Consider the following 23,105-nt stretch of genomic DNA (forward strand, 5'->3'; position numbering starts at 1 on the left):
TATCATATTTTTAGGTGTAATTATGTATTTTTAAGTGGTTGATTAATCTTGAGTTTATAAGTACTTGAATTATAGTCAGACTAGCATTGCCATATCTTAATGTTTTCTACTACAAAATGTTTCCTTCCCTCCTCCTTTTTCCTGTGTTCACAAGTGATTTTTTTCTCTGAACTACTGAAACTGTAGTTCCTAAAACTATAAACAAAAAGTAGTGTCATTCCCTATATAGTAGAAGTTTTTATTCTTCTTAGTTTCCCTTTAATAAATTAGACTCTCTTGCAATCAGGTTGGACAACATAAGCAATGGAGTTACAAACATAAGCATTTAATTTTAAAATTGTACAGTTTTGAGATAGAGTTGACTTCTTAAGTTACAGATTATATTTCTTAAAGTGTAATTTTTAATATTGAATAGCTGTTCCTTTCTGAAAAATAATTATTTTACTATAGTACAGTATTGTGAATTTATGTGCATGTTTCATATTTTATGTGACAACTGACTTTGACAGCAAGTACCATAACTGATTACTTTATTACCTGTAAAAGAGACATAGGAGACCAATACAACAAGCTATAATAAAAGAGTGAAATTTTAGGCTGTTGTTCTACCATGTACAAAGGTTTGCTTTATTTCAGACACAAGTTGATTACTTTGTTAAATGCTTACACTAAGTTCTGAATATAATCAAGATCAAATCCAAATTTCTGTGTTGCTAGTATTCTCAGGTTTGCAGCTGAAGTGAATTTTCCACATGCTTTTTTTCTGTGGGATCAGTAGCTGGTGTATTAGAGGTGCAACCCTTGGTTCATTTGTGTTGTTTATGAAGTATTTGTTTCTCTTCAGTAACTCATAAAGAATATGTTTCATGAACTGCACTGCCACTTTCTCAATTTCTTATTTATTCATTTTTGAGCACTGCAGTATTTAATTAAATACCATGATGTGATTTTTTTTCTGCTGATTTGCCAAAAATTCATGTGAATACACCACTAGTTAAAAGCCTAGTTTGATTTCCTTTAAATGAATAGTAAATAATTACTGCTAAAGCAAGAAAGATCAGATATGGAGAAGTTGGATAATTGTGAGACTAAGAAATGTATTTTTTCCTACAATATTTTTCTTTTCATGTCCTCCTTTATAATTGCATTCCCAACTTCCTGTTTATTTCTGTGTTTGCAGAGATTTATTGTTCGTGTTTGGCAATATGCCAGGACTGTGAACCAAATTTTGCTTTGCATCACCTGCTCTGTACCCCTTAAGTCAACTTTTGGTGGCTGTGTGTCAGGGACTAGTAAATGTAAGGAAAAAAAGAAAACATTCCTCATAATTTGATCTAGAATTAATTGACTACAATATACACATCTGAAAATACAGTCACATAAAATGCTCGGCTCTCATGTAATCTATGGATCAGTAGAGATTCTGCATTGGTAATGATCATAAAGAAATTTATTTTAGGGAAAGGACAGAGTTATTATTACCACAAGCTGCCTTGTGTCATATTCAGGGGTGATTGATTTTGAGAGGTGGCAAATGCAGCAGTTAGGAATGTGGAAGAGATGGGAGGAAAATAAGAGGTGTTTGTGGCAAATCAGGTAAACTGAAACACGAAGACCTGAGGAAGCAGTAGCCAGTGGCTAGAGTGAAAAGAGTTGTACATGGCAAGCTCAACAGGCTTGTTCAAAAGCCCTTTTATTCCAGTTTACACCAGGGTTACCCTGTCTTTCCTTCTGTCATCTTAGTTGCAACAAAAGAGCTGTACTTTTTTATGATTCTTCAGCTTTAGCCCAAAGCCATGTTTGTGAACAGAAAGAGAATTGTTCCCTTTGGGCTAACATAGCTCTGGTGGTTTGGGTTTTCTGTTTGTGTGGTTGGGTTTCTTTTTTCCTTCCCTGCTGCTTCTGGAATATGCACTCCAAAGCAAGTGGAATTTCAGTGTTCAGTGTTTGGAAGGGAAAAATATTAGTTTGTCTCAACTGTGAGTCAGTATTCAGTGTAGGTGAAGTATGATAAAGTTAGCATCCAGAAATAGGGAGACGGGGTTATGGATTTCTTCTGCAGTAGGAGGCTGGAGGACCTAAGGTTTTTATAGACTGAGATCCCAGTCTCCTAGGCATTGGAAAGGTAAAAACAATGGATAGATAAACAGAATTTGGTTACATAGCATAACTGTCTTAATCCATGCTGTGCCTAACTGATAAGATGGCTGATGATGGGAAAGGGTATCTTCTCTCTAACGTTTAGTATATGGCCTGCTACTTAAATCTGTCCTAGCTGCCTGCATAGTTTGAAAGAGAGGCTTTTAAGGGAAAGAGGTATGCAAGTTCTCAATTTCAGTATTCATACTGGAGATCAATACATTTGGGTTTCTGTTTAAGTGAAGCTATTTTTTATCATAGTATTCTTTTAAACAATTAAATGCATTCTTTGGAAAGTAAGAATAGAAAGCAATTTGATTTATATATAGCAAATTGTGGGGTATTGGTGCTGGCATAGATTTCCACATTAATAGAAAGGGTTCCTTTCATATGGCTCATAATAATACCCAACAGTTTTTTTCCCTTTTCTTTTTTTTTATACAGTGCTTCTTGTACTGTAATTATAAGTGAATTTAATTTTTATCCTTGTCCATTCTAGGTACAAAGGTCCAGAAATAAGCAGTTACGTGAACTGTTTCCAGATGGGTTTAGTATTCATCATGCAGGAATGCTGCGGCAAGACAGAAATTTGGTTGAGAACTTGTTTTCTAATGGACATATCAAAGTCCTAGTTTGTACAGCTACGCTTGCCTGGGGTGTCAATCTTCCGGCCCATGCTGTTGTTATTAAGGTAAGAGCTTATCTTACTCTGCGTGTGGGTATCTGTCTTAAAGCAAACCTGTAAAGAAGCATAGATAGCAAGATCTTTGCTGTTGGGTTGTTGCTGTTGTTGTTGTTGTTGTTGTTGGGCCTGGAGGGGAAACATCTGATTGATTTGAAATGTTGTTTATATCTCATTGAACTGATTCTCTCTAGTGGGAGTCTAGTTTGTATAGTAAAGATTTAAATATATCAAAGATTATGAAAGGATTAGTTAAAGTACACTTCTGAAATCATGCTGTATTTGCCTAATTTCAGTATTCAGCTCATCAGGATTATATTCATGTGTATTTATGTTAATTTTTATTAACTTTTCCTCAAACAGGGAACACAAATATATGCTGCAAAAAGAGGCTCCTTTGTTGACCTTGGAATTTTAGATGTCATGCAGATATTTGGTCGAGCCGGACGGCCTCAGTTTGACAAATTCGGAGAAGGTGTCATTATTACAACTCATGACAAACTCAGCCATTACCTGACTCTGCTTACTCAGCGGAATCCAATCGAAAGCCAGTTTCTTGAAAGTCTTGCAGACAACCTCAATGCAGAGGTAACCTTTAACTCATTTAGAGAAACTAGGAAGCTTAAAATGATTAGTATTATCTGAAACAAAAATGCAATATTCTCACACTTAAAATATCTAAAATGGAAATTTTATTTATTACTGGGAGTCTGTAGGTGTATATTTATAAGAGGAGTGAACTGGAATACAGATGTGAAAATGTAAGGGGCCTTATGCAAAAGGTAGTAGATAGTACTAACACTATGGAGGGTCAAAATATCAGTAACCTAGAACTGTAGAAAAACATAACATTTACTTTTTAATCAGAAGTGCTTTACTAGAATTTAAACAATATGAATAGTTTTTTGTGTTCTCTCTCTTATAGTAACCAGTTTAAAATATGTGCACACACACACTTTTTATAAGGAACCTTCAGAAATTTAAACGTGTTTCAATGAAGAAGGGAATACTGTTTTGCAGAGGCACATACTGGTCATTTTTTCAATAAAAATAAAGCTAAATTCAGCTAAATGGAAGTGTCCTGTGACAACTTAGAATTGATTATGCTTTTGAAAGACATAATAGTTTATTTGATATATCAGAGATGGTCTTAGTTTATTAAGATGCTTGTTACATTTTATCTGTATATTTCTTACTTTTGCATTATCTTAGCCTTTGTGTTAATCAATAATAAATAATAATTTTAAAAGAGAATTCTGGAAAGGCAATGGGAGCAAAAATGGATGCATTGATCTTTTAAAATGCAAGGAATCATTCCTTGATTCTTCTTTACAAAAGACTAAGCTTGATAACTCACCATTTTTTATCTTTTAAGCCGTCCTATAAATTAGTCCTTCAGTTCCCGTTAATAGGAAAAATCTCTGCCTATGTCCAGTGACTCATCAGAACCAGAGTTAGGTTTAGCTGTTTAGAAAATATTCACACACACACAAAATGGGAAAATGAAAATATTCATATTTGTCTGCACTCGCAGCTGCTCCTTCTGTTTACCTCAAGGCTCTGGAATGGTCTTTGTACTTCCACGATCCTGGGCAATGTGCTGTAGGTGGCCCTGCTTGAGCAGGGAGGATTGGACTAGATGATCTCCAGCGGTTGCTTCCAACCTCAGCCATTCTGTGATTGTGTGAAGGCAGGAGAGAGAAATTAAATGCCCCCAGAACATGAGACAATTTTCCTCCATCCCTTTTTCCACTGCAAAGAAAAGAGGAAAAATATAGAGGAAGCATGCTTGCAGTGGGCAAGTGAAGAACTCTGAACCGTTTCCCTTTGACAGCACTCTCACGTTCTTGGAGATAGATACCTGTAAACGTTCTCTTCTCTAAGTCGAACTGGATCAATATTCGATTCTGTAAGAATTAGATAGTAGGAAATTACATATAAGCAGCAATAATTCAAATTCCAAAATTGGTTGTGAAGGCCAGGATTACTTCCACTTAATGTTAGGTCCCTAAAAATTAGGAGGGATAGATCTGGTCTTAAGTCATTAGACACCTCCAAATCTAGGCTGCCTGTATAGTGAGTTGGAAGTAAGAGGCATCCCTAGAGGGCATTTCAATTTTTTTCTTTTTTTTTATTTCTTTCTACTCTCTCTCTAAGCGCCTAACTGTAATGAAACTTTTTACTTTTAGGAGCTTACAATTAGGTAAAATGAGCAAGGTTTGTACCCTAAGGGAAATTGAGAATTAGAAAAATATAGTATATATATATATGTATAAAAATATAGTATATATTAGAATATATTTAATCTATTACCTTGGATGAACTATAAATTAATCTGTATGTTATTTAGAGTTATTCAAAACTTTGGGTTGAAAAAACTTAAGACAGAGTTCAAGGAAAAAGTATTCTATGTGCTTAATTGACTTCTGCCAGAGTTGAGTATGTAGTGCAATATTCACAGTTCAAAAGTAATTGTACCTAGGGATAACAGAGCAAACGTGATCATTTTGTCAAGCCCTTTTTTCCTGGAAATGATTTCAGAACTGCAAAATAGATGATACAAGATATTTGTTTATGTCGATCATTGTTTTGTTTGTGTCTGAATCGCATCTTGTATGTACATCTGAAGGTATCACAGTGAAACAGAGTTCTAAAGATAATACAAATATATAGAGAGTGAACAGTAAGTCTGCCATCTTAACCAAGGTTACAGGGCAGTTTCATTCTTGCATACAATACCTAGTATTCTGAAATAATATTTAGTATTTTGACTTCCGTGCAAAGATACCTTTTCCAAAGTTGTTTGAACAAGTTTTTGCTTGTGTGTACACACATGATAAATTATTTTGAATACATGAAAGCTACAGGTATTGCCCTTTAAAATAACAAGTCCATTAGAATATTCTAACATTAGAATAATGAAATCGGCTATGTTTGAGGCGTATGAAATCAAATTATCAAGTTAGTTAAATACAGGAAAAGTTACAAGGAGATACTGTGAATTAGCCAAGTGATTGAATATAATCAACACTTTTTTCAGATATATACTTTTTTCAGAGGTAGGCTGTGGAGTTCAAGATTATTTGTTGCAATTGAGATCAAAAATTCAACAAGATTCATAGTAAGGTTTGACATGTATGTCAAATATTGAGAGATTCAAAATTGCTGTTAACTAGAAAATGAGGAGCCTTCACAAGGAGGAAGTATTGCAAAATTAAATAGAATCAAGTAGAAAAATTTAGTCAACCAAAATGCCCAGCTGTGTCCCTAATTACTTGTGTTACTTTTATGGGAAGAAAAGGAGATGGTCATACCTTCTGCATGGTGGTGGAAATCCTGTTAGGCAGCTGTCTTTCTTTTTATATGAGCCTTACATTCATATATATTTTATATATTAGATTAACTAGTATATAGTGTATATAGTACTTGCATACTATCCAGAATTATTGTGGTATGATGTACTCATTGAAAATATATCAGTAATTACCATTAGTTAATTATTTTGAGAAATATTTTATATATTCTTAGTGTTGTTATCCATTTATTTAAATTTTTAAAATGTGAATATTGAAGACAACAACAATCCACCTGGACAAAAGGAAAGTAAAATTAAAAGAGCAAAGCATACGTAATATATTTTTTGATTGAGAGATGTAATGGCTATTGGAAAAAGGCCTCCTTCTTTGCTTAGAAATGTGTCACAACTACTGCCAATGTTTGTGCTAAAATGTTTGTTGCATAATAATAATAAAATATAAGTGTATAGTACAGTTTTAATGAAGTTTTTCTTTAAAGGCCTTTTCATATTACAAATAGTAGAGATTGCAAAATATTATTTTATAGGTGCTAAAATTTCCATGGCATTACTAATATACCAAAAAGTTATGGTAGAAACCCATTACTGATAGAGGTAGGAAGATTGTTTTGACGTGTTTTATCCAACAACTTTATCCCAGTATTACTTGTAGAATTAATATTTTTTCATCTGATTCAAATGCAGTAGTATTGTGGAGTCCTAAATAGAATCTGTGGCACAATGTTGATTATAGAGTTCCTAAATAGTGATTTAAGGTTTTTTTCTCACCAAGAGAAAGTGGAAGAGACCTTTCCAACTGAACTTCAAAAATCTTAATTACTGATGACAGTGTTCTCCTGTTTAAATTCCACATGCACACACTGTATATTTTTATATAAAAATGAACAGATTGAACTTCTAGGAATTAAAAAATCAAAGAGAGTTTGAAATATATGTGGCTATTTCCATTGTAGAATGAAATATATAGACATGAAAGAAATAACTAAAGTAATGCTTACGCTACTACAGGTCTGATCCAAATATTTAATAAGGGCCCAACATGTGATGATGATGACTACATATGAAATTGTATAAGATCAAACTAAAGTCTTAATTCAGAGACAGTTCAGTTAATGAATCAAAAGAATAAAAAAAGCACTGTCTAGAGGTGCTTGTAAAAGTTGCAAAAATGATCTCCATGGTAAAGGTACATAAGCATAACTATAAAATTTTGACTATTACAGAAAGTGACTATGTCGTTTTTTGCTGTAGCTGTTAATATATTTTCTTTTAATTCAATCATAGGAAATGAAAACAAAGTTAAATTGAAACAGAGCAGAATTTTGACAATTGTAAGTGGAGCTTTGAACTATGACAGTTTTATATCAACGCTGAAACTTTGTTTAGATCAAGTGGGCAGTAGGATCTAAGCTACGAGGCTTTGCATAGACTAAAGAAAGAACTTAAAACTGAGTAAGGAGGGGAGGGAGAACACAGTGACAGCTATTTATAACTGCTAAGATTTTCAGTGGACTTCAAGCACTTTCTGATAGGGCCATTCAAAATGCTATTGGAAGCATTACTGCTCAGATGTCCACTAGTAAGTTTTTTAGGGATACTATTTACCTTTTCGCTAGAAAAGAATCCAGTCAGATTTCATAGAAAAAACTTTCATTTTGTTCTTAAGATACGTATTAGACATGAAAGAATGTGTTTGATCCACTTTCTATCCCAGCAAAGGATTTATTTTTCTACTTTTTTCTGATATTAGAAATTCAGGCCTCCCATTTCCTAGATGACCTCCAGGTCAGTGAAGAATTACAAAGACAAAGGAATAATAAGCACCTGTAGTGAACTGGGTCAGCGAAGAGCTCTAGAACTGACTTGCAATGAAAAATAAATGGCATAGCTATATGCTACTGTTTTTTTCAGGCAGATGAGAGCTTGGTCTGTATTGCTCCAAGTTGGCTAGAAGCTGTGTCACTGTGCTAGCTGAATTATACCAGTATCCCAGCAGCTGAATTATACCAAGTATCCCTGCCACAGGACTCTGGCAGACAAGCTAGCTTTTGTGCGGAAGATACTCTATCGACATACCCTAAAAAACCTTTGTCTAGTTTCGCAAAAGAAAGTTTCAAAGGAGGTGCAATAGGTCTCTCCTGGCTAGTTAGCAGGGAACTGGAAGGGAATACAAGAAAGAAAAAAGATAGTTTGGGCCAATATTGATGCAAGAACGAATGACCTGAAATGGTCATCAATAAACAAGGCTGAAATTTAAGATCTGGGAAAGCCTTCCAGTTAAGAGTAGTGGAGATAAAGAAGGCTAATTTCTTCTAAGATGAAGATTGTATAATGCATGCTGGTGTTTGTATGGTGTGATTGCATATAAGTAAAAGAAAATTCAGTGATGTGATGCACCAGGAGTCCTTCAGTCCTGTTTCTTTTCTCTCAGTTGAGAATGCTTAGTTAAGACAGTATGAGATATAAGCTATTAATTTTCAATGTGTAATATTCTTCAGAGAGACAGAGGTGCTTAAGGACAGTTTGTTGTTTGTCCAACTTGAGCTGTACTTCCAAAATACACAAGCCTTTCCAGTAAGGCTAGAAAATACAGGTGACTGTTATATGCATGCTTAAAGAAAGTAATTTTTTTTTAAGGGACAAGTGAATTTACATTTATTGAATTTTTTATGCAGGGGAAAAATTGAAAATAAATTTTAGTCATTTATTTTCTTTATCAAAGAAAAGACCTTTTCAGTCATAGTTACACACATTCCTCCTCTTTCACTGCACTGACTGCAAATTCTTATTCCCGCATATTTATTTCATAGCAGTTGTTGACAATGACTTAACAAAATATTTATAGTGTAACATGTGTGTGCTTGTACGTTTCTGCATCTCTCTGTGCTGTTTAGTAAACTAAGGTACCAAACTGCTGCTAGCATGGACTTGTTGCATTTAGCACCAGAAAATGGAATGAGTGTGGAACTGAGCTGATTAAGTGTTAGAGATGCAGAACCATCTTAATTTGTCACAGATCTGTGATTTTAACAACAGTTTTTAAAGGTAGCAGTGTCTTTTCTTTTTTTCCCCTGCATTAAATAATAAACTATCAACACTGTTAGCTTCAAAACTATCAAACAAAATAATGACAGAAGACTTGGAAAGGTAAATACCATTCTGTAGCAACAGCTGATGTTTTTCCAAATGGATCCTCATGTTGAAGAACCACAGGGAAAAAAAAGTGTCAAAAGCAAGACAGACAAGGAGAAAAGGGTGCTGTGATGTTAGAGTAAGTTTGCCTACAGTAATTGTTAAATGCTAAAATTGCCTGAAAGAAAAAAATAGTGAGTTGCAGCAATTTCAGATAAGACTGACAACAACAAAGCAATCCTATTCATTAAGCTTTATAAAAATCTACAACATTGTGGATACAGATTTAAATTAGAGAAGTTGTTTGCCCTGATAAGTATATATTTCTGCTAAGTAGTTTCTTTTCAAATGTGTAAACATGACTAAAATTCTTTCCAGAACTGAAGGAAAACTCAATAAAAATTGAGAGACTCTTAACAACAGAGTATCCAAGCAGAACTCTGGAAAAAAAATTGCTAACAGACACTGCAAAAACAATTTGGTTATACTTAGGGCATAAAATTAAGAAATTAACCATCCTCCTTGAGATGTTAAAATAGTAGAATTTAAGAAGAATAAAAACAATGGAATACAAGACTAATTCAGTTTCACAGTAGGTAGTCATCTAAACTTATTCAATCAAGGCTATATGGAAAATATATGATATACAATACCATAAAAACTACTTACAACTGCAGCAGTTCTACCACAGGACTGGGGGCTTGGGGAAAAATACAGAAAACTGCAAACTAGCATAGAAAAAAATTAAATTTTGAATGTCCAAAATAGCAAACAAATGTTCCTGTATTAAACCAAAAAAACTCACCAAAAATTGAAAAGAATCTGCTATAGTTAGATGCCAGAATAAAACAGTGTGGGTAATCATTTTGTTACTGGCTTAGCCACGGCAGTAAAGGAGAAAAATTATCTTCTGTATTTCTTTAAAAAACAGCTATTTCTTTTCAGACTCTCCAGTGTTATGTAATGACAATGTTGTCTGAAAAGGACCATGAACTCACTGCTTGAAATTAGTGTCACTTCTGTGGCTGCAGGACAGTTAAAACAGTGGAAGATGCGGTCAGAGTTTTGTTAATGACTCTGGTGGATGGTTGCTAGTAGAAATAGCACTGTCATACATGAAACAGAAAAAGCTCAAAAGCAAAAGAGTAACAGGGCCAGGAAACCACCGTTGTTTTGTCCTTTGATACATCGGATGTTACTTATCCTTCTGTCATGACAGGCAGGAAGAATCGGTGCCTGCTTGATTACAGGAAATCAATACTAGGAGCAATTACAAGGAAACATTGTGTTAGGGTTTTTTTGGAAAGTAACTTCATCATTTCTTTATATACAGTATCAGTCTAAGCTTCTGTATATGCTGATTTGGTCTGTTGTAGTGGAATCCTCTGAAAATAATGTAGGTGTTTTAGAAGTTGCTGTGGCTCACTGGAGAGGACTATTCCATTAGCTGCAGCACACTGAAAAAATAAATACATTTTAAAACATGTGCCATCATACTGATCAGCAGATTGTTTTAAGCAGCACTTTCAATTTTGGTCAACTGTCATAGGCACTGTCCCTTTGGCAGTAACCATAGCACTGTACGGAGCCTAATCATTACGTTGTTAACTGCTTTGTTACATAAATTTACACAGTAAGCTGATGGCCATGGCACCTTTCCCCTAACAAAGTCTTTTGCTATTACCAGGAAATCTGCACTGATACATAATAAAATGACATGTTTTAGGGACAAAGTCTACTGTTTTTGCAAGCCGTTCAGGAAATCAAATGCTCATGCTGTAGTTATAAAGAGAAACCAATTAGGCTAAATTCTTAATTTACTATAGATGGATCAAGAGCTGAGAGAATAACAAGTAAAATGAAGGCAGTAGCTCGTAGTATGGGAAGACTCAGTGTCTCTACAAGAATATGAGGTGCTGGGTCTCTTGACAAAAATGGGTGGTGGTTAAGAAGGAGGCAATGAAATATTCAAACATTTGGGGTAATACAACATATAATCCTAGCCACTTAAATCACTAAGTGGAATCCAGACCCTTGAAGTTTGTACCTAAGCTTATGTGGTGCAGGAGAGGAAACCTGGGGAATGATTGAAAAATGAGTTCTTTTTAAATTTCCATTTCAAAGTGAATTTTCTAGAAGTAGAAAATAGAGAGAGATGGTCAAAAGAATATGTCAGCTTTTGTGTGAGGAACACACAAAAGTACACTTGGTCATTTCAGCCTGGTACAAAGACAAATGGGACATGATATGACAGACTTATATAAAATAATGAATGACATGGCAAAAGATTTTACCTTTTCTGGGACAAGAACCAGGAGATAGTTGGCAGAGAGGAGTCCGTGGCTGGTTCAGAAAAAGCAAAAGGATCCCTACTGGGTGGTTAGACCATTGAACTCCTTGCTGCAGGAAGTTGTATCTAAAAGTTAGCGTGGTTCAAAAAGCAGCTACACAAGATGGAAAAAAAATCCATTGAAAGCTATCAAATGCAAAGGGAATAACTTTAGCTCAAGAAGACCTTGAGCTGCACCTAGTTTAAGAATTTGGGAGAGTATTACATGGTGCTTCCTTCTCTTTGCCACCTTCTGCCCCTCAGCATTTGCTGCTAGCTAATGTCAGAGACGGCCTGCTGGCCTGAATGCCCCCATACGATTGTTCTTAGGAAAGCCAGAAAGTGGGAGAAGCTGAAATTCACCTTACTTATTGATTCAACACCAAAATTAAGACTTCAAACAAGTATTTTGGCACTTCCATCTACTGTGAATTCTCTCCTGAGGCTTTTGTTTGCTGTTTTGGTTTGACTTTTTTTTTCTTTTTCTTCTTCTAAAAATGACCAGAAGAGGATTATGCTCACACTAGATATTCACCATAGGCATGGAGATGCCCTTCCTTTTTTGTTGAAGTCGTGCCACTGAGCATAATAGAATCAAAAAATAATAATAATAATAATAATAATAATAATAATAATAATAATAAAGGATACCTGGTTAGGGTGCTTAGTTGAGAGGAGGGAGTCCAGGGTCAGTCAAGCAGCTGGCAAACAGAAAATACCTACAGCTGTATTTTCTGGAAATAGAGCAAGAAAGATAAGATGCAGGGGATGTGGTTTAATTAGACCATAAACTTCAACTTATCTGGGAACTATCATCAATAGCTCATACAAGGCAGGTCACCATTCCTCCCCTAATTGCTTCCACCTGCTGAAGCCCTCCCTGACATCCACAGCTGGACCCCAGCTTGTTGTTGGGACTCCTCGAGCTGGGAACTGAGGGAGAGGATTTGTAGTACCAGACAATAGGTACACCTTCCCCAGGGGGATGCCTTTCCTTGCATTTCCTTACGGTTTTGTTATGAAGCCTGGAAGATGAGGTGATGATATGTTTAGTTTGAACCAAACCTCCTAATCTATTTTTTGCCTTCCTCGAGTAAAAGCCCACCTGTCTTGGTGAATTCTGATGGCAACGGTTATGATTCTCAAAACAGATATAGAATTCCTTTCGAGCCTTTCCGAAAAAATCACTCAGGACTCAGATGATTAGAGTGGCTAATCTGGGCATGAGGCAAAGCCTGGGCTGCAGGGAATTTATGCATCATCCCCCATGTGCGCAGCACCTTCGGGGCTGACCTGACCTGCGGGAGACCAGCTACTGCATCAGGTCTCCCCTCAACTTCCAATTGCATATCCAAATGATAGACAAGTTATTTGGACATAATCTAATGCGAAAAATGGATAATAATTTAAATTCTGACAGCTCCAATGTAATTCAGAGTTGTAAATGTAAATAGATAGTCCTTTGGTGTAGGATTGGAGGAGATCCTGTTCCACTTAGGAAAGTTCTAATAGCATTAAGAAATTATTTCAAAAGTTTTTGAAAGATCTTTTCAAAAAGATTTTTTCATAATCATTTCAGACATTGAAATGATAATTCAAAATGCACTTGTTTCTAAGGCAAAAAGAAAGTTACAGAGTAGGTTCTTAGAAAGATTCCTTGCTCTGTTGCCTTAACAGCAAATATTTGATTCATACACAGAAATTTTTGCTCAGTGTAATTTGACTTAATTATATAACAGCAATTCAACATTGCTATGTAAAAAAAACCTGAGAATACAGTTAGTAATATTTGGACCCCCTTTTTGATCTGTGCAGAGACACTAGAGAGAAAAACTTCATTTTCCAAAAACAAACAACAAAAAAAACTTGCTGCTTGTATCTGTTTAGATTTGTTTAAAAGTCAAAATACTTCCTCTAAAATGCTGTTCAACTCGATCAAGTCTATGGTATAGCATCAAATCTGATGCTGATGATACTTTTCATTTAACTAACACAGTAGGTTCGATTAATATAGTACTCGAGTCTTCATTTTGCGAATGCAACAGAATTATTTGTATAAAGGTTTAAAGAAAGCGTTTTCTGACAACTGGTGCAATCAAACAATTCAATTTTAACCTCATAAATATTTCTAATCGTTGAATATTTATAACTAAATACCTAATATATGGTTGGTTTAGGAAATGCTGGAACATTTAGGACATTATTTCTGTGTGTTTTTTTTAAATAAAGAGCCACCTTGTATGTTTATTAAATTTATGAATCCTGCATATCATGGAAGTTCTCTCCTAATTTTATATATCATTTATTTCACAATTACTCTTAGGCATTTGCAGTAGAAAAATAACTTTCTAGCCATTCAAATTGCTTTCTCAAAGGTACGCATTTTCAAATAAGCCGTAAGAACTTTACATGGACACTAGATGGCAGCAAATATTCAGAAGTAGGGGGGGGGTCTATTTGTTTTTTTGTCTCGGCATAGTATTCACTGAATATTTATTAAGGTTGGGGGAGATAGGAAAGAGCAATAATAGATTTCAGAGGCGTATCTGAAACCCGACTGTGCTTCATAATCGCATACTTTCTTCTCAGTATTACTTTTAACTGTGAAAATATTTCATTTGTAAGTATTAAAATCAGGAATGTAAACAAATGAGGCAGTGATTTTTTTAAATTGTCAGACTTCACTGTCTTCTGTAATGAGAATTTTATCCTGTCGTGATTGTAGAATTGGTTGTTTCCAGGAAGGTGTTTCTACTATCGGACAGCATTGTTACGCTATTTCAAGTTGTTAACAGAAAGATATTTGAATCAGGGAAAGAAAGCAAATGCTGAAATGAACCTGCGTGGCAAATTGAGTAGTAACCTGTGGACTGTTTTAGCTGTCTTCCCTTTAGCAGTTTATGTAATGCTGTATTTTCAATAATTTTTTTTAGCTGCTTCAGAACGTTACGTAGCTCTGCTTTTGGAAAAACAACACGCTGGGGCTTTCCCCCAACCTCCTTATGCCGTTCAGGCCCAAAGCTTCACTTCAAAAATGTGTGGCACCAGGCCTGCGGTAGTCAGTGACATTAGGCAGTGAAACCAAGAAGGTTTGGCCAGTTTTGCTTCATTTTAGCCCAGGGCAGATTGGGCTTGCTTTATTATTTTTGAATAGCTATGTTATTTCATAGGGAATACGTATATATTACTACCATCTAGATGCATGGATCTGAGCATGCTTATGAAATCATTTATAATTGTATAGATTTTCTTTTTAATCTTTCCAAGTCATGTGGAGGCCTTATATGAAATGCAAACACCAATGAAACAAAAATATCTTTTAAAGCATAGTAAAGGATCACAGATTTTCAGTAAGAGGGGTTTTTTGTTTGTTTTAATCAGCAATAATCATAAAAAAAATTTTCATGCAGCATACAGGAAATCTTAAATTCTCTTGGTAAAATCAGGTTAATAACTGGAATAAGCAGTAAATTGTTTCTTATGAACATAACTAACAGAATATTGGGCTGAAGTTGTGTGGTGGTAATTCATCAGATGATAAAATAGCTGTTAAATTAGCCAAATAATTCACTAACTAAAACAATTGTTCTGGAATACCTGATAGATAGCCTTGAGGGGAAAAAAAAATTATATATATATGTGTGTGTGTGTGTGTGTATTTTATATATATATATAAAAACATATTCAACTTTGTTATGTTTTGTTATAGCAAGAATATAAAAGGTACCTGTATGATTGACTTGTCAAATATAAAATAAAAGGACTATTTGTAAATATAAACGGCTAAATATGAAGGCATGCTAAAGAAAAGCCTGAGGACTGTCACTATCTTTGGCTTAGAACTCAAACTAAGAAGTGCACTTACATTGCTGTAAAAATTAATCTTTTAAAGGTGTACACTTTTCATTAAGTTTCCAATACCATATTTTCTGAAGAATTTTGTGGGGATTTTTTTTAAGAACAAGTCAGTTCAGTATTATCTTTTATTTGTAAACATCATAAGCAGGAGGAAAGATCGTGGGGGTGACTGTGTATCTGTAACCTAATGTCTCAGAACATACCCTCGTGCTAAATATTCATAAGATGTAGCTATATAAATGGTTCAAGAGATTGTCCTAAAATTATGTTAGTATTATTTAAGTTGGAAAACTACTAACACTTTCTTTAATCTAGTCCTAATGCTCTGAATTCAGTATATTATCAACTTAATGCTTATGTTCAGCTGCAATATATACATTTAATTTTGTCTCTTTTCCTATTTCCAGATTGCTCTTGGAACAGTAACTAATGTGGAAGAAGCAGTAAAGTGGATAAGTTACACTTATCTTTATGTACGGATGAGAGCAAATCCATTAGTATATGGCATCAGTCACAAAGCTTATCAGGTAGAAAATGCATTTAAAAAAATCTCTAACCTGCTCTCGGGATCTGTAATCCTTCCCTGATGTGAGGATAAATATTTGTTATTTCTACTTACCTGACATCAGCAATTCTTTTAAAGTGTTTAGAAAAAGAAAGATATTTTATGTAGCAGAGTATTTATTTTTAACACTAAATTAAGAGATCCCTTCTGTTCATACAAAATTATATTTTGACTGCCCAGGCTGTGCACCAAAGGACAACATTCATTCTTATCAGCCAGTTACTGTAGCTTAGTTATACTCAGTACTATAGGCCAGATATAAGTGATAAAATCAAGTGTTCTTGAAACTATTTCTTTCTTTTTGTTTTCCTCTCTCAGCATTTGTTTTAGAATGTTTCTTCCCATGACATCTTATAAATTATAAAATGATATTTTTATGTTTTTTTATTCTTGAGATTTAGTAATTATGAGAAGTTTTCTTGTTTATTTAAAATTTATTATTTCTTTATTTGGAAATGTTCTGTGCAATAAAATAAATCAGAGTACAGTTACACACAGGTTTTTTCAAAATTAATTTATTATCTCTAATTTTTAGGAAGTTTCATAATTTACAGATTTTCTCAATAGTTACTTCTTCCTGTACAGCTTTTCAAAAGCTTTTAATATTAACATGGTTTGGACACAGATAAGTGAGTGGAGTGCAGGTGAAAGTGTCAGAAACATATGGTAAATGTTGTTTATTTCACATGTCCTATATCTGATTTGTGGCATCATAATTTGTCATGATATTATGCACACCAGTAATTTCAGTCTTTGTAACTTCTATAGTTAAATGTAAGGGGATGTTTTTCAGATAGTTTTGGGGGCCGATAGTGCAAATTGTAGCGGAAGTAGGTAGGATTTGGGAGCGGGGAAGGGAAATTATGGTGGGATGTGCTTTCAGCAGGCTTCTGCAGACAACTTTAGACCTTCTCCAGTAATCCCAAATCTGTTTTTATAAAAATCCTTATAGTAAATTACCATATATTAATACAAAAGTAGTCAAAACCACAAACTATCCAATAAATGAAAAGCAAAAATTGCTTTTTTAGTGATAAGAATGTTGTTGTCCCATTTCTGTAGAATTCCTTCATTTAAATCCTACTTTTTGACAGGTATTTTGACCAGTATTGTTAACAAATTTTAGATAAATAATGCAAACTTGGTGGTAACACCTGCTGAAAAAGTAATAAACCACTATCGGGAATATTTTTATTACAAACTTAAAAAACAGCTAACAAGAGTTGCTTCCCCTCCTCTGGGTTTTGTGTTTTTATTCAGCTGCTGAGAAGATGGAGCCTGCCAGTGCTTGTCTTTTTCTGCCACTAACCTCCTTTCTACCCCTTCTGATTTGAGTTGTTAATAATGGACATTCCTATTTTGTGTTAAGACAGAAACAAATTATATCAATTTACAGTGTTATCCATTCAAGCAGGAGCAAACCTGGTGCCAATCTCCTTCTCTTCTAGAGAAAGCAGTTTTAAACTTCAGCGCTATTAATGCATCATAGACAGTACACAGGTGATATGTAGGGCCAGATGCGGGCATAACCATAGATTTGCTCACTTACGAAATTTTTTTCCTTCTGTTCCAGTTATAGGTATCTAATTTTCATAACTGGTGCGTTGTTATTTCTTAGTAAGCTTGCAGTGTGCCAGTTTCTATATTTGTTTTGGCTGCCAGCCAGCGGTACCCATTCTGCATCCATACATCTGCATAAGCGCTGTGGGTCACGCTCGTGCCGGCTGCTCAGTGGGGCAGAGGAGACACAAACCCGTTCTCCTCTCCCTTTCCGCAGGCTCGGGAAGCCAGGTGCTCGCCATAGCTGTTAATTACTTTAGGGGCACAAAAGGTCCAGCCTGTCCCAGTCCAAGACTATACATCCATGAAAGGAAAGTGTGGTCTTGCACAGCGAGCCGCAGCAGCAAGCACACACCTGCTGTGCACCGACAAGTTTGCGGCCCTCCTGCTCTCTCCGGTGATTGCTGTTGCCCTCCCAGCTGGTTTCTGGGCTATGCCTTGCATAGTGGCCTGCTCCATTCCGATGGTTTGGTGAGCAGCATTTCAGGTTGTTTGCTGGAATGACAATAATGCCTTTTACTGAGTTAGGAAAATGGCCAAAATTCATGATAGGCAACTAGAAGGAAAAAAAAAAGGAGTGGGAAAAGAAGTGGAGTAAATGTGAGTGTCATATTAGTGAAGAATGTGATGTGGATTATAGGAATTTGCTCATCCTTTTAGGGTTCCAAAGGAAAGGTGGGGGTTGTTTTCAGATAAACCCTTTGTCTCTTTTCTCTTCTTTTTGGTTCCATTCTTTGTCTTCCCACAATTAAGCAAAGCTTTTATCCCCATAAGCTATATGTTTGTTATCTGTAAACGTTAGAGGAGTTTGCCCCCAACATTTCTCTCAGTTAGCTTGGGAAAACAGTGTAAATAATAATGTACTGTAGTTATCCTGGGAGAACTTTCTTATTTTAGTGAAAGGAAGACAGTGGAAAAACAGACAAGAGGGCAGATGAAAAAAAGGATTAAAGATTTTATAAAACTTTAGTAGGTTGACAATCTTTATTAAGGATTTCTGACCTTTCTACTCTCTTCTTTTAATTTTGAATATTTCATTCAAATGTCTGTACAAGAAGAAAACGAGCTTTCTTCTGATTAAAACTCTTATCATGCGTATGTATACTTTGCATATGTATACTCCAGATTTACTCAGTTTCTTGCAGTGGACATGCCAAGCTTTGTTTTTAAGTGTATGGCATAGGGCCATTCTAGGTTGGATCTTACTTTATAGGATTTCTAATTATGCAAGTTCAACAAGAATGATGCTAACCATAGGTTCTCTGGACTACAATATTGTTTCACAGCCTTTTCAAGTTGGTGACCTTTCCTTTAAAGTTAAAACCTTTGTATTTTTTACTTTAATTTTTTATTTTTTGTCTACTGTTACAGCTGTGTAACTTTTTTTGTATGTAAGGCAAAAGATTTTGGCTGCCAAAGGAGTAGGAAAGTGTTTTGGATTTTTTTTTCCTCTTTAGTTTTAAGAAATGTTAAACATCTGGCATTCTGATCTTTTTTTTTTTTTTTTTGACCACTTCTTCCCTGAAATCTGACCTCAATGACTGACTTACTATTGAGAAAAGCACTCTAGATCTTCGTCATCTTAGCCTTTGACTTGAAACTAAGGCAACCCATAACTAAGGAGAAACAGCTTCAGAGCAACTAGCAAAGACAGGGAATATTAGGAACTAGTTCTGCAGCTGCTTGATGGAAATGGCCATGTTCATCTGCAACTCCACTGGCCAGGAGATGACCCACTTCAGCACAAAGGTGAAACTGAGTACTGGCCCAGGGAAAACCAGAGCAAAGCAAGGCAGAGCAGTTCTTCAAACTTCCTCCCTCTTGGCATCTTGGACATTTATCTCAGGTGCAAATTTACCAAGAGGGCCGGTGTGACTTACTCTGTAGGATCCTGAACTGTCCGAGCCCGGAAATGAGAATGGTGACTGTGGACCAGGACAGAGTTTCACAGTCTTTTCAAATTTGTGTGTTAGAGCTTGCATAATTAGAGCCATCTCACTTGTGTAATTAGAGCCATATCTCAGGTGCAGATATACCAGAGGGTTAACATGACTATGAATCCCCTGTGGGTCTGGGTGTCCTGGGTGCATGACGTGGAAACACCTGCGCAATTATACAGCAATCCCATTCAGATGGGAGTTTTGTCCAGTCTTGTATATATTAATGAGGTAACATATGTTATCACTTGGGCAAAATGTCCATGTTCTGGACTTTGATATGAATAGAAATGATTTCATGGACAGCACACTACTTGTGTGCTTAAACATGAATGTTTATACACTAAGTTCATAACTCAGTAATTGGAATATCCCAGCCGGCATACACAAACCTTTTGGGGGCATTAGAGCTTTTTTCTCAATAAACATTTCAGACATCCAATTTGAAGCTTATTCAGTTTGGGATACAACTAAAGCTGTTCTCATGTTATCTACCCAAACAGGGTATATCTTCAGCCAAAACACTATCATAAATAGGAGATACCATTAAATTGTACTTTTTTATGAAATTACACTGTGATGATAACTTCATTCAGAATATGTTTTCATTAAAAATTTCTTTTGAGTACTTTAATGTAAGTTTATTTTGTAATCATCCTGCTGTTTTGTAAGTGAAATTATTAGTCTACATTGTATTAATACAGTCTCGAAGCAATGTAAAAGCTATTATTCTGATTATTTTGCAATGTGCCAACAGTTTTTGGATAATATGTCAATGTAACTGTTGTTAGTGAGATTTCAAGAATATTTTCACTTAATTGTACTCTTCTTTATTTTTGCAATTTTTTTTTCTGACTTTTGAGGACAGAATTATCTAAACAAAATGTTCCATTTAATGCTTTCTTTTTTCATTTATTCAAATAAATGTATGTGTTTGCGTTTGATCTCTAGATGGATCCAGGACTAGAAAAGCACAGAGAACAATTGGTAACTGAAGTCGGCAGAAAACTGGACAAAGCCCGCATGATTCGCTTTGAAGAAAGAACTGGCTTTTTTTCCTCAACAGATTTAGGCAGAACTGCCAGCCACTACTATATTAAATATAATACTATAGAGGTAAAATATATTGTTCTATTTTGGGTTTTTTTTCTTCTTTTTGAACCTATACCTAAAATAGTCATAAGATATTACAGAATACGTAGCTGATTTATTCAATATCTTTTCAAATCATGTTTATGAAAAAGGGGAGGGTGAGATGGAGAGAAAGAGAAAAAAACTAACTATAAAGCAATACTGAAAAGTTAGACTTGATATGAAATGAGGTTTGAGATATCTGTAGTCTATGCCTTCTTTTACATGAATTTTAAGAAACATTTTGATATCGCCAATATGTGCAGCTGCAGGTACGTGATAGAATATTCAAGTATAGAGTCTGATAACAAAAATTTTTCTGCATGAAAATCCTATCAGGTTGCCATGTGCAATGTTCAACAACTTTTGACACTGTAATCAGATTATGTTATAAATGTGTAAGGGAGATGTATGTGTAGTGCTGGAATCTTGATTTTCGGTATACATTCTTCCTGAAATCTTTCTTTTGTAGCAAATAAATATTTTTCTTTAATAAGCGCTGAAAAATCAGGGCATTAATCATTTTAACCTTAATTAATCTTTTAACCATATATGCTTTCTAAAATCTTGGTTACTGTTTCTTACTTTTGTGCTGTTTGTACATTTTTATTTTCAATACTAAATCATTCATTTTATTTTTAATAGACTTTCAATGAATTGTTTGATGCTCATAAAACAGAAGGTGATATTCTTGCTATAGTATCAAAAGCTGAAGAATTTGAACAGATCAAGGTAAAGTTGCATCATTTCATACTGGGAGTATGTTTTAGAACTAGAGACTTCTATAGTACTCGCTCCATAAATAGTAAGTGCCTATTCTATAGACCCAAGTCTTGTTAAATATTAAAAATCATTACAAAATGTTTTCTAAGTAGGAATAACTGCCAAGGACTATGTATGCTCTCGTTCAAATTTATATGTATTTCATCTTAAACTGTAGTGCACATTTAATAACTAGTTATGGATCTTTGAAAATTCCTTTTAAATGCTTTTAAGATCTTTTCAGCTCCTCAATTATTAACAGGTGAATGCAAGTGTCCGTCGGAATGGTGCAGCCGGGGATGAGAGGGTGTTTCTATTTGAAGTCTAAATCAGGATTAGATGTCTTCCTGAGCAATTTGCTTTACCAGAAATGAGACAGGACTCACTGGATTTAACTCTGTGATCTACTTCAGGCACAGGGGCAATATTTTTGAAATTGAACTCTAGAAACTTGTTTTAACAGATTCTGTTGTGCAGGCCAGAAGATTACTGTACTGTCACACTTGGGTCAGCTCCAACACCCCTCGTGCCTCCTTGGGCAGGACACAATACAATGCATTGCAAGTTGGCATGAGTTTGTTTGCCCACGCTTCCATCACATAGAGGTGCAAGCCAGACGCAGCAGAATTTATTAGCTCAGGCTCATTGCCACAATTATACAACTTTCAGATCGGAGCTGGCTCTCATTCACCTGGCTCTGAGAACTGGCAGTGTGAATCCTTCGCCATCTGCATATTTACATATTTGCACACATTGTCTGAGTATTACCATCTCTTTCTCTGATGGAGAAATTCTGTTTTTCTTTAATCTCTTCTAGAAGGTAATAAGCAGTGAGGTTTCACAGTGATACATACAACATTCTCAGAATGAAAAGCTTTTTTTTTATGATGGTGGTGGTATTTTGCTGGATCTAAGTTTAGCATAATTATATATTTAAAAGGCGAGCATAAGGAAAATATGATGTAATATGCTTCTATATCTGTATTAAAGTTAATGATGTTGTTTCTTGACTAAAATACAGTTTTTCCAGTTTGCTTTCTCAGATTTGTATTATTTGGCTCTTCTTACCAGATTGCAGCCTTCACTAGTGCCACACCATTTCCAGTTTATTGTGATTCATTTGTTGTGCAACTCTGAGTGCTAAAACTGGTAACTGATTTGCACAGGAATAACTCAGGATTTACCCCTCTGTGTGATATGAGTTGTGGCTTTTCTTAATATGAAACATTTCTGTAATGCCTTTCAAAAGTCTGTATTTTGCGATAGGTAAGTCGCAAGTAGCTGAAATGAAGGTCAGGATTTGACATGTACTACGCTATGCAAGAGCAGGAAAAAATTATCAAAAATGCAGTTGTAAGCAGAGAATAATGTTCCCTTGACACTGGACTCATCCATGATGGTTGTATCCTTCATCTTTTTTCTTCCTGTAGGACCAGTGGCTGAAGAGTAGGGGGGCTTTTAACCCAACTGCCTTAGGGTCTTTCGTATGTCAGATAGTCAGGTCCAAATGGAAATTACTTTCAGCTGGTTCCCTGCAGGGACCAAACATTTACCCTCTTTAAATAAGTTTTACACTAACAGACTATCAGTAAATCAAAGAATATGTAGATTTATGCTGTTTTTTGCCGTGCAAGGGTCATCAGTGAGAATGTGAAATGTTATGCATTATTCAAGCCATAGATATGAATATTTCT

General features: G+C 35.1%; 1 protein-coding gene across 2 annotated transcripts in view; it reads left to right on the forward strand.

Annotated features, from left to right (window-relative positions):
• ASCC3 (activating signal cointegrator 1 complex subunit 3) overlaps positions 1 to 23,105 on the forward strand; it is a 287,290-nt gene that overhangs the window by 175,499 nt on the left and 88,686 nt on the right. For both annotated transcript variants that reach the window (XM_067293927.1, XM_067293928.1), the window contains exons 15-19: positions 2,639 to 2,830; positions 3,185 to 3,409; positions 15,864 to 15,983; positions 20,470 to 20,634; positions 21,295 to 21,381. In XM_067293927.1, the coding sequence (XP_067150028.1) occupies positions 2,639 to 2,830; positions 3,185 to 3,409; positions 15,864 to 15,983; positions 20,470 to 20,634; positions 21,295 to 21,381 (789 nt within the window). The remainder of the gene's footprint in view (positions 1 to 2,638; positions 2,831 to 3,184; positions 3,410 to 15,863; positions 15,984 to 20,469; positions 20,635 to 21,294; positions 21,382 to 23,105) is intronic.

Source organism: Apteryx mantelli, chromosome 3 (assembly GCF_036417845.1).
Source record: "Apteryx mantelli isolate bAptMan1 chromosome 3, bAptMan1.hap1, whole genome shotgun sequence".
Classification (NCBI taxonomy): domain Eukaryota; kingdom Metazoa; phylum Chordata; class Aves; order Apterygiformes; family Apterygidae; genus Apteryx; species Apteryx mantelli.